This window comes from Delphinapterus leucas, chromosome 2 (assembly GCF_059928025.1).
Source record: "Delphinapterus leucas isolate spDelLeu-1000000601 "Yukka" chromosome 2, BTC_Dleu_Yukka2, whole genome shotgun sequence".
NCBI classification, from domain to species: domain Eukaryota; kingdom Metazoa; phylum Chordata; class Mammalia; order Artiodactyla; family Monodontidae; genus Delphinapterus; species Delphinapterus leucas.
In genome coordinates this window covers 82,964,883-82,977,809 of record NC_143130.1, presented here as the reverse complement: position 1 = coordinate 82,977,809, position 12,927 = coordinate 82,964,883, and the positions used below count along the sequence as shown (strand labels likewise).

At 35.3% G+C, this 12,927-nt stretch overlaps 1 protein-coding gene across 1 annotated transcript in view; it reads left to right on the top strand.

Annotated features, from left to right (window-relative positions):
* Nucleotides 1–12,927, top strand: part of UNC13C (unc-13 homolog C) — a 385,689-nt gene that overhangs the window by 51,512 nt on the left and 321,250 nt on the right. The window contains exons 6-8 of the mRNA XM_089906237.1: nt 5,752–5,921; nt 8,666–8,781; nt 10,908–11,071. Of these exons, the coding sequence (XP_089762363.1) occupies nt 5,752–5,921; nt 8,666–8,781; nt 10,908–11,071 (450 nt within the window). The remainder of the gene's footprint in view (nt 1–5,751; nt 5,922–8,665; nt 8,782–10,907; nt 11,072–12,927) is intronic.

The following is a 12,927-nucleotide window of genomic DNA, read 5'->3' as shown; positions in this document are numbered from 1 at the left end:
GTTTTCTACGTGTTGTTTCTTTTTAAATTATATTTGGCATATAACACTGTAAATTTAAGGAAAAATATGTTGATTTGATACGTTTGTATATTATAATATGATTGCCATTGTAGCATTAACTAGTTCCTCTATCACATCACATGATTACCATAACCGTTTTTGTCGTGGGAATAATTAAGATCTAGTCTCTTAGCAAGTTTGGTGATTAATATGATATTGTTGTCTATATTCACTATATTGTGCATTAGATCTCTAGGACTTATTTATCGACTATTTTGTACTCTTAAACAACATCTCTCCTATTTCCCCACCTTCCAGCCCCTGGTAACCATTATTTTGCTCTCTGTTTTTATTAGTTCAGATTTTTAGATTCCACCTAAAAGTGATATCATATAGATCTTCCTGTTTTCTGATCTCTCTCCCTAAGTGTTCTCTCTTTGCACAGCAAAATGGACAATAAAGTATTTTTCTAAACAAAACAGTTTCTTACCTTTATTATTTTAACATAATTAATATTTTGTAATATTTAATACTGAATAATTCTCAAAAAAGCTATTAAAATAAATTTATCTGCAACATTAGTACCTGTGAAGGAAATATTAGGTATAAAAATAGATATAAAAATAGAATACAGGACTTTGAGGTATTGATGGTCTAATTGTGGGGCTGGAAGGTGGGGCAGGAAAATTGGTATATCTTATAAGATCATACTTTGTCCTTTGGTTCTCTGGCCCATTACAGTACTAGGACTTCATTCAACCAATCCTTAAATGTCAGCATATGAATTCCTCTTCAGCTCCTTTTCTTTTACAAAAGTGCCTCTAATAATATAATTTATTTCTTATTCTCATTCTTTTGTCTTCCATGTCATTGATTAATAGAATGGATCTACAACGTCCAATTACTACATAGAATATCCTCAGAAAAACTTAAACAAAAGTAAAATGTTGAGGACCAGGGTTTTTTTTCCATCCTAATTCCCATAATTAAATTGTCCTTGATAAATGCAGTGGGGAAAGTCGCTGTGCACTGGCACTGGGTTTTGAACTTAGAGTTTGTCTATCTATTATAATACAATTAAAAGATAATAGGGTTAGGGCTCTTAATTCAATAACAAGACACATATACTGTGATGGAAGTGGGTTACAAAATTCATAATAAATCACTGAGAGGAAATGTGCACATCAGGTGTCTCACATATTTCCATTTGGTGGGTCAGAGTTTAAGGAACTAAGCTGTAACTAGAGAATTCAATCACTGCCTGAAAGGCTGCTGCTGCTTTGCCTAAGGATGGCTCTTGCAGGTTTCTGGCTGATTATTTTCTCAGTCAATGCCCTGACTTCCAGCTTGAGTTGAAATGAGATTATTTACAATTACTAGATATTTTAAAATACAATTTTGTTGATTGTGATAGGAAAATATAAAGAATAAAATAAAATTTTTCACTAATTTTACCACCTATATTTTGACATATAACCTTACAGCTTGTTTCAATGCATATATATATACATACACATATATGGGTATATATGTATATAAAAACACATATATATTTAATATCTCTCTTATTAATGTGTCTATTAACAAAATCTGGTATAATAGCATTAAAATATAGAAATTTCATTTACTATACTTAAAATATATAGCTAGAATTTTATAAACTCTTAAAGAACATGATTTTTAATGGCAACATAATTTACTATTGGCTTTTTTTCTAATATAGTTGCTGTGTGAGATGTATTTTAGTTGCTTCATTAGAACTAGCTTGACTATAGGTATGGTTCTCATTTTTGAATGGTCATTTGCTCATACACTACTTTTGTAATGACTTCCCATTGGAGGATGACTGCTTGAGCAACAGCTCGTTGTTCCACTGAAATCAGGCTTTATTGGCTTTATGAAATTCATGGGCATTTCTCTAGGTAAAGCAGTCCTTCTCAGAATAGGTTAAACTCTTATAAATTGGGTAAGGAGTGGGTTTGGGGTTTGTTTTGGTTTGTTTTTTTTTATTTGCTTTTTGTCTTTGTTTTTTGTTTTGCCTTAATTATAGGAGATATGTGTTTGGGCCATATCCAGGAAACTCTAAATCTAAAAATGTTTACAGTAAGACCATTTTCAAATTTGGAATAAATAATTATAAGGAAATTAGTCTTTTGGATGGCTGCCAAAAGAAAATTGGCCAAATAGTGATTGGCTGTACAGAGATAGGGTATCTGTGAACTGAAAACAAAAATAAAGAAAAAACAGAACACAAACACACACAATAATTCTGAGTCCAGAAGGGGGAAACGCTTTGCTTTAATTTGGGAAAGAATAAAATAACTTATTCCCATGGAAACCAAACCATTCCTCTCTTTAACAATGAAAAAACACAAAATTAGACATATGAACTACTCTTTAAGATGCAGATTGTTTTTAGTTAAAAAAAAAACTACAAAGCAAATGGCTTTAATAATACTTATTTTATTTACCAAGAGTTTATGCAGTAAAATATCTTATTCTTTTCTTATAGAAAGGCTAAATCACAAGCTGGTGGACTAAACCAGGAGTCTTTGTTAGCTAATTAATCAGGTGGGGAATGATCTAGTGGAGTAAGATTTAATGGGAGTATGCTTTTTCTCTCTATTTTATGTGGTAGACTTTTCCCTTGTGTGTAAAAATATTTCTTACTGTCAAATTTTCCTACATAAGCCTCCAGTTTCCCATCTAAACTGCAAGCCTTTATATTTTCATAAAAGTCAAGGTTTGTGAAACACATGTTAAATAGTTAAGGAATAAAACAGCAAGTACAAAAATAGTAAGAGTTAATAAATTAAACATTTTAAATCATTTAATATATAATCAAACAAAATGAACTTGGTAGATATTTCATTATTTTCCCACTGATTCAATTAGAATTTTATTCAGCTTCACATTAAGCCATGATTGTGGCTTAGTGAAAAAGAGATTTATTTATTTCATTCAACAAGAATTCCAGGTATAGGCATTTGAGGGCTAGTTTGGTAACTCAATTATTCCATTGAAGAAAAACGCTAAATCTATCTTCCTGTTTTATCATCTTTAGTGGAGGATGTTCTACATGCATGTTAAAGAGTAATAAAAGAAGAAAACAGAATAGGGCAAGAAGATTTTTGCTTATATCTCATTGTCAGAACTTTGTCAAGTGGTCATCTCTAGTTGCAAGGGAGACTGGGATATTTCACAAAAGCAGGAAAGGGAAGGAGGGCTTAAAAGGTTGCTGAGTGAATGAACTTACTGTATCTGTCACCTTCCACCTCTCTGAGCATTCTATATTTATACACAATATTTATATCTTTCTCTGGACTTAAAATGAATTCATCCTGTGTCTTCCAAGGCAGATAATCCCCAAATTATATCCAGTTACTGTATTTAGCTTGAAGTCTAGGACATTTGGGTAATCTCTCCCTCAGCTACATGTTTGGTTCTTTGTGATCCTTAGGTCTATACACTAAAGACAAGTCATCTTCTTCTAACATTCCCAATGTATTACTGTGGAGAGAGAAGAAAATAGGTTAATAGCAATTTAAAAAGTCTTATTCAGTAAGAGGGAACGTAGAAAATATATGACTGTCGGTGGTACATAGCAAATATAATAGAGTCCAGCTGGGTGGGTTACTCAGGACTTCCTGATGCTAGCAGCAGAAGTAGTTACTTGGCTAGCCAATTTGGCAGGCCCTGGTACTTCTTTCTTGGCGAATTTCTTTTTTCTCCAAGTCCTTGGTTCTACATCTGGGGAGACCTTCCTTGACCAATGTGCCAATGCCTACTAAAATGAAAGTAAAAGAGGGCTCCAAAAAGAATTAAAAGGCATTGCATATCTATAAAACCATAAATTGGGATCATCCCAGGAAACAGGTAAATGGTTTTCCTAGCTGGGAAGAGATTCGCCTTGGAGTCCATTTTCTTTCGCTGTGAGCTCAAGGACCCAGAAATTACTTTAAATACAGCTGTAGTGAGCCTGAGGCACATTTGGAAATACCATGCTCTGGAAATTTTACCAGGCTTCCAGGAGGTGAGTTTCAAGACCATTTTATGAGTAACCACATCAGCCTGGAAAATGTAACTTGTTGCTACTGACTCCTTTGTTCTGACCAATTCCTCACTCTTAACCTAATGGCTGCTGCCTCAGCCCCTGCAAAACTGCATGCCAAGGTGCAACACCATTAATCTGATCTTTGCCACTAAGTTCCCCTTCATTGTCACTTAGAGATTTCCTAAAGGAAAGTGTATGAAACACCCTGGGGCAACAGTTTCGTATGTTTTTGAAGTTGCACTCAGAAACCTCTGCTTGTATGCATACATTTTGTATACAGAAGCAGCTGTCTCTTCTCAACCCTGCAAGGTTCCAAATTATGATATTCGCAGTCAATTTATATTGCAGGACGCAAGCAAAGTGAGCCTCTGCTGGTAGGTAAAGGTAGCTGTGCTCCCTTGCATCTCTGGTTAGAGACTCTCTAGCTCTAGTTTGAGTGCATCTCTACCACAGTACACTTTTGAAAGCAGCAGGATTTAATAAGCACATGCCAGTATTCTGAATTTTATTCCTACCATTCACGCTAATAAAAAAGCTTCAGTTGGCATGTGGTCACAGTTCCAAAGTATAGCAAGCAACAGTTTGACCAGCAGTTTCGCTACTGCATTTCAAAATGCATTAGCTTTCGAGCCTGAGGTAATTAAATCTTCACTGTTTGCCCTCATTGTCTCCTCCACAGAGTCAATTTAGCATTTTAAGGCCTATTATTGAAGCTCCCTTCATTCTTTAAAAATTATTTCATTGATCAGTATTCTTAGTTGCAAACAACAGAGTCTACTCTAGTTAGCTTACACAGAAAAAAAAATTATTTCATAGACTCTTAGGTCACTCAGGAATTTTCGGAGAGGTCCAAATGCCCACCTCTAAATCTACTGTGCAGAAACAATGTCCAATTATATCATGGGGTTTCTTTGGAGAAAACATCATTGCCACCATTGATCAATACTTTGTCCCTCAGGAGTGAATACTGGAGACTCTACAATAAAGTACAAAAGACCACCACTATTGTTGCTGAAAGAGCAAAACCCCACAATACAGTCACTGGCTCACTTTGCTCAATTTGAGTTCAGATCTTGCTTGAATGCAGGTCAAATATCTGGACCGTAACTACAAAGGAATCTAAGAATGTATTTGATCTAGCTTGTCTTGAGAAGACGAGGAACATAAGGAGAAATGTAGCCAAAATGGAAGGAGAATGTTTAAAGATGCTGGGTATCCATATGTGATGATTTGATTTAACAATATCTTACATGCTTACTGGGATTTTTAGCTTATCAATAGGACTCTGTGATGTCCACTTCCTCAACACCCATTGCAATTAAGTTATCTTTATGGTACAGAATTTTCCTGAGCGTGGACATGTTATCATAGATAACTGTTGCAAATAAGAAATATACCTTAGAGAAAATATCCCAAAGGTTTCTGATCCATATTTGATTACGTCCAGTTCAATTAAAGGAAATAGAATGGAACGGGGTAGGATTTTCTCTTATTAACATTACTTAACTATCACAACTTTTTTTCAATATCCCTGATACCCGCAACATCCCATGGGTGGAATAGTCTGTGGGAAATCTTATTTACTATGTAATATACTATGCCTTTCTGGCTTAGATAGATTTAAAACAAGTTGCTAACATCAGATGCCATTTAGAGAAGTTATCACTGGTTGTTAACTTATCCACATCTGTTTTCAGTGAGTGCCATAACTCCACAGATCGAATCAAAGTCAGAGTGTGGGATGAAGATGATGACATTAAATCCAGAGTGAAGCAACATTTCAAAAAGGAGTCAGATGATTTTCTGGGACAAACAATTGTAGAAGTGAGGACCCTGAGTGGAGAAATGGATGTCTGGTACAATTTAGGTGACTGTCTTTATATCTACTTGAAAAATGTTAAATAAAATTCCAGAATATCTGTGGAAGGTATTATATTCCTATATAGGTAAAAATAACCAGTGCTTTTCTCGAACATTCTCATGGACTTCAGGCAGTTTAGTTTCATTAGAAATTAAGGTGATAATTATTCAAACTCTGTATTATTGAAAGATATTGGTAAATTTGAGATGAAGAGAGAAAAGTCTTTCTAGGAATCAGCTGGGTGTCTTTTAGGAGAAACGTATCCCATTCTGAATTTTTAATTCATAGAGTATAGCTTCAAAAAACCTTGCCAAATGTATAGAAAATAAATAAGCTATGACTTAATAATGTCTGACTTATTTCCTCTTAGTCCCTTAATGAATTTTGGCAATAAAGGAAAAGTGTGTATCTTGGATATTTTGCAAAGATGATATAAACGTAGGCTTTAGCAGGCAAAGCCAGATACACACGTGGACTTCTGCTTATTCTGATGATGAAGATATTGAGAATATGTTTAATTGGCATGATTTTAAAATGGAATTTTATTATGGAACCAAGAATTGAATAAAGATAAGTTTCAATTTGACTTTTACTACAATTGAATAATAAGCTAGAATCTTCAGTGCTGACTTAATAATAGTAAATATATATGGATCGCCTCATTTTCTATAAATGATATGATCCAAAATGGCTTTATCATATCATCTGAAATGTTTTAATTAAATTTTTTAGGTCTGGTTGTGAATCTAAGAAAGGTTTACATACTCCCAGGATTACGAAGTGTTTCCATTTAGGATACCAACTTATCTTAGCAAATTAAAGAGTGCTTTTGACTTTTTAAAAACCTGCGTACTTCAAGTAATGTAATATTTGGCAAAGTAAAGGGGTAAGGCCACAAAATTAATGAATATCTGAATTATATAATAATTTAAAGAAGGAGAGATGTATAACTTATCTGAACATAGGTGATTCAAGCTAGACTAAAAACTCATTATCAAAAAATATTTTATTTTGGGGAAATCTTTAAAGAAAATTGGTGCTTCTCCATTATTGGCATAGAGGTTTTGCTTCACTTATAATGATAATCCTCCTGTATCTTGTTTATACTATTAAATAATTTTATATATGAAAACAGAGATGTTAGGCAAGGGTAAACTTCAGGGCGTTAACTCTGCACAATACTCATAGGTTGTGTTTTAACTAAAGAGGCTTGCCTACGTGAGTTTTTGTTTTTTGCAATAAGTTAACATCTTCTTGAATTGAGGGAGTTAGAATTCAGAACAGAAATTCCTCAAATTATTCTTTTGACAAAACGTACAAGGGTATATTTAGTCTGCAAAAGAATTTGAATGTGCTTTTAATAAAATCTGCCACCCAGCTCTTGTGCAGAAACAGTCCTTCAGTCTATGGAAAGAAAAACATGATGCAACAAACTTGGACACCTTTGCCTGCTCATCCTCAATTCATACTTTTGTGCTGTCATTGCTGATGTTTAACCTTTAGAAGGAGAGAGAACAGGTCTTAGCTTTGTATAAAATCCCACAATGGGTTCCATCCCCGTTAGTACCATATTTTCATTCTTTGTACAATGTTCCTCCTTCCTCATTACTTAGAATCCATTCCACCATGGAAGGAGGACTTGGCCAAAAGTCCTAGGCATCTAAGCAGAGCCTGTGTCCCATGGATCCATTGTGATGATGGTAGTTAAAATGTTCCCCTGTGATTCCAGGAAAAGGTCTGTGACAAAAAGGTCTCAGGACTTGACTTTCTCTTGGCTTCAGCAGAGAACTTCAGCATTTGTTGAGAATCAACTCTCTCCCAGCCAATAGGAGAAACTCTCAAGATCCTGGCAGTCCTAAGGGAAGAATCTTCACAACACAACGACTATTAAATATTAACGATGAAAGTCATCAGACATTCCACAAGAAGAAAGTGGCCTATGTGATTTAACTGTATCTTATTTGGCTAAAAATACAGTTATGCTTAGAAAAAGGGGCAATTAAAGAAGTCTTCACCGCTGACTTTGTGTCACTCTATCTCTTTATCTTTTGTTTTTGAGATGGGTCAGCTTGCTTCTTTATGTGTTTCATCAGGGAAGTAGGTATCAGACATAGGCCTCCTACCTACATTCACACCCTAGGAATTTTGTGACTATGCTTTTCTTTCTCTCAAAGCTACTACTCAGTTCATATTAGACACACGTGCATACATTTACACACACATTATTAGGCTGAATTGGCTACATACTGATTCCATTCAAAGAAAGAGTGAATCTAACACATAAGTAAACACAGGCTGTAGACCATAGGTCTTCATGAATCACTGACAAAGAAACCTAATAACAAATGTTTTTGTTAGAGCTGTGACTCATTTTTTCAAGGACAGAAAGAGTGGGGCTTTTAGATAAAATACTTTCCTCATTAATTTTTTCTTTTAGTTATTTTGCTTTTAATTGCCCAAATAATTAATTTCATTGTATAAACTGATCTAGTACACAGAAATTTATATCAGAATGGTAGGGTCTTCTGATTGAGCTTTTCTATTTGAAATATTTATATCACAGTTTGACAATCCCAGCGACATATTAGGCACATTATTTTAAATTGTATTTAGCAGAATCATTATGGTTAATCAAACCTGATCTAGAAAAATGGCTTTTAGCAATATAAGCCCTTTTTTAAAGCTTTCGAGAACTTGTATAAGAAACATGATGTCAAAAATGACTGACCAGTTATTTTTTGCTTTATCAGAGAAACGGACAGATAAATCAGCTGTGTCTGGGGCCATTCGATTGAAAATCAATGTGGAAATAAAAGGAGAGGAGAAGGTTGCTCCGTATCATTTACAATATACATGTTTACATGAGGTAAATAAATTGAATTGTATTAATAACAAAACCTAGGAAAGATTGTATTGTTTATGGATCATGCAACAAAATATTCGTTTTAAAAATAGAATTGAATTAGGTTTGTAAAATTGTCCGTGAAGTTCTTACTCTGTACTATAGCAAGTGATGTGCCAAGGTATCACATAGCCTATGTATTACCCCCTGAAGAGAGAGCTGGTTGTCTTTTTTTTCTTCTTGCAGTACGCGGGCCTCTCACTGCTCTGGCCTCTCCCGTTGCGGAGCACAGGCTCCGGACGCGCAGGCTCAGCGGCCATGGCTCACGGGCCCAGCCACTGCGCGGCATGTGGGATCTTCCCGGACCAGGGCACGAACCTGTGTCCCCTGCATCAGCAGGTGGACTCTCAACCACTGCGCCACCAGGGAAGCCCGAGCTGGTTGTCTTTGAATGAGATTTAGAACAAACATACGAGGCGGGTTTTAATAAATGAGGCAATAAGGTGATAATGAACAAGTAGACCAAATTAAATTACCATTCTTCCAGGGAGGAAGAAGAATATTAGAAAGCATTCATTGAAGAAATAAGTCATGATATTTTGGAAGCATTGTAAATATATAGTACTTTAATAATGGAGGAGAGGATCCAAATCATGATAGTTTTTGAGAATTCTGAGTAAGTGTTCAGATTTTGTTGAAGATTTAATTAGTATTATCTGTTAAATATAAAAATTCTGACGTTGTAGCAATGGCTTTGGAGAGCTAATGTAATTAGCAGTAATTTTGTCTGTCTTTTTCTGAGTACAACAGAGGGCTTTATACGTACTGAAGCCTCCTCCATTTTAACTACCCTTTGCACAAACACATCTGGGTGGCAAATATCAGAATGTAGTTTTCCATCCATGGATAGCAGAGAATATACTACCCAATAGAAGGAGCCTGGTTGGCTTAGAGAGAGGTAGAGACCACCCAATTTGAGTCAAAAGGGCAGATTCATCAGTTCCCGTTTGCGCCTCAGTGTAAATGCACAGACAGATAATCTTGGGCTTTTATTATTGGATGCTTTGCAACTGAGAGCTTAGTTAGACATGTCACCAGAGCTTTTTTCCCTGATACAAATGACACGTCCCATGTATCAAAAAATATGAAGTGAAGCTGAGGAATATGCCTTTTCCCATGTTCAAAGGGTACAGAGGAAGTACCTTCCTAAGAAAGAAAAAGATAGCTGAGAGAATCTTTGCTCTTTGTACATTATTTTTCCTAAATATATCTATGAAAATGTATATATGTAATTATTTTCACCTCCATTTTACTAAAGAAGGAAATGAGGAACAATATTTAAGTCATTTACACATTATACAGTCATTAGATATAGAACCAAGCCTTAATTTCCTGACTGCAGTATAGCCAGTGATAATCCATCAAGAAAGGTGGTTCAGTTTTTAGACCAATACCAATAAATCCCTTGAACTGGCAGGATGGGGAGCCAACACTGGCCTTAAAATGTGGGTAGAGATTTAGGATCACAGGAACAGCATCATGCTTTGTTTTTCAGAGTCTTCTGTTGGTCCAAGACACAAAAAGAAATGAAACCCAAGAAAGGGTCCTTCAGTGACCCAGGCTGCATCCATGCAGCAGTTTCTCAACTTCTTCGAAGCAGAAAGGAATTCTTTGTAGTGATTTCTTTCATTACAAAATTCTAAAAATATTTATTTTCAACCTGAATTCATTGTCATGACTCATACCATTTTGCAGCCAAAGTCCTTTAGTATTATTTGCATACCTAGATTGTGTATTAACATAGCCCAAACACATTATTCATCCAGAGCTTTATAATTTACTGAGAGCCCATGAATGCAAAAGATGTTCCAGAATGTAGAAATGTTTACATGAAAAAACATTTACTTCCTTCTAAAATGATTTGGTATATCTGAAACACTTAAATCATTGATTCCGTATAAACTTAGAAATAAAATCAGAATTTGTATAAAGGTGAGGTACGTTAGAATGAAAATCTGAGACATTTCTATTATTTATAGATGCTGATGAAACATTATATGCAATTATAAGTATAATTTACTGAAAGTTACAGTTAAATATATCTGGCCTAGTCTGAGAAAACTGAACATTTGAAAACCACTTACTTTTAGAATTTGTTCCATTACTTGACTGAAGTGAAATCTAATGGTGGAGTGAAAATCCCAGAGGTCAAAGGGGATGAAGCCTGGAAGGTTTTCTTTGATGATGCCTCCCAAGAAATAGTCGATGAATTTGCCATGCGTTACGGGATTGAATCCATTTATCAAGCTATGACGTAAGTATTATAGAACATTTACATTATCAAAATCTCTGTTGAAATCCAAAGGGGGAATAGAAAGAGTGTTCATTTCCCTTCTTCTAAATCAAATGAAATTTTGATTAAAAAGACAGTTACGTTTTGGATGTAATTGATTGGATGCTGGCTACTTTCTCTATTACAGCTATAAAATATTAAGGATTTGGTAACTCACTACCATCATCTTCCCAATTCTTATTCCATTCCCATGTGCTGTTTGACTAGCAGCATTAGCAGCACCTGGGAACTTAGAAATGTAAAATTTCTACCTTACTTCAGACCTATTGAGTCAGAAACTCTAAAGGTGAGGCCCAGCGATCTGTGTTTTAATATTCCCAACACGTGATTCTCGTACACTCTGAAGTTAGAGAACCAACGCCTTACTTGATACCTGAGAAAACTAAAGCCTGATGATTAAAGTGAGTCGTCCAAGGTTACAGAGACTGTTAGCATCAGAGACACATCTAGAGTCCTTATGGTGTTGACCGTAACTTCAGACTATATCCTTCCTTCCTATATTTATCTCAGTGCTGCTACTTTGGCGAAACCAAGATTTATTGACCACCCGTAGAACCCAAACACTACAGTAAACGTGAACCTGTAGAAGTGAGCCATACAGAAACACACCCCTTACTGAGGAGTTTCAGTAAGGATTTAGAATGGGGTTATATTACTTGTCCAGAGTTTATCTTTTGAAACCTGGTCTAAGTTTATAAGTGCATTCTGTTCAGATGTAAACCATGTATAATATGTAAACTATGTACATATATTAGGACTGTTTTTTCATATTAGAGATCAAATCATATTTTCATGTGAACAGAATAGATGCTGGCCCAGATAGTCAATCATTTTCAGCCAACTTGATGGATATATTAGACCAAGATCTTCAAGGTTTATTGCTCAGAGAATTTAATCAACAGTCATATTTCTAGAACATCATATGTAAGAATGATTTTTTAAAACTTTCTGATAGTGTATGCTTTTTCAGTTTACAGAATGTCCTCATGCTAAATAACAAAGGCTTACAGATTCTTAGGTATGAAGAGGAACTTAGAGGTCACCCAATTGACACTCCCTCTGAATCAGGAAACCCTGTTTTTGCATCCCTCACTAGTTGTTATCATCCCTTTGCTCACCTGCAGTAACAGGGAGCTCACTCCTTTTTCTTTTAATTGAAGTATAGTTGATTTACAGTGTTGTGCTAATTTCTGCTGTATAGCAAAGTGACTCAGTTATACACATATATCCATTCTTTTTTATCTTCTTTTCCATTGTGGTTTATCCCAGGAGATTGGATGTAGTTCTCTGTGCTATACAATAGGACCTTGCTGTTTATCCATTCTAAATGTAATAGTTGGCATCTACTAACCCCAGACTCCCAGTTGACCCCTCTCCCTTTCCCACTCCCCCTTGGCAACCACAAGTCTGTTCTGTATATCTGTGAGTCTGTTTCTGTTTTGTAGGTAGGTTCTTTTGTGCCATATTTTAGATTCCACGTATAAGTGATACTATGTGGTATTTGTCTTTCTCTTCCTGACTTCACTTAGTGTTATAATCTCTAGTTACATCCGTGTTGCTGAAAATGGCATTATTTCATTCTCTTTTAGTATTCCATTGTATGTACGTACTACATATTCTTTATCCATTCATCTGTCAGTGGACGTTTAGGTTGTTTTCATGTCTTGGCTATTGTGAACATTGCTGCTATGAACATAGGGGTGCTTGTATCTTTTTGAATTGTAGTTTTGTCTGGGTATATGCCCAGGAATGGGATTGCTGGATCATATGGTAGTTCTAATTTTAGTTTTCTGAGGAACTTCCATGCTGTTTTCCAC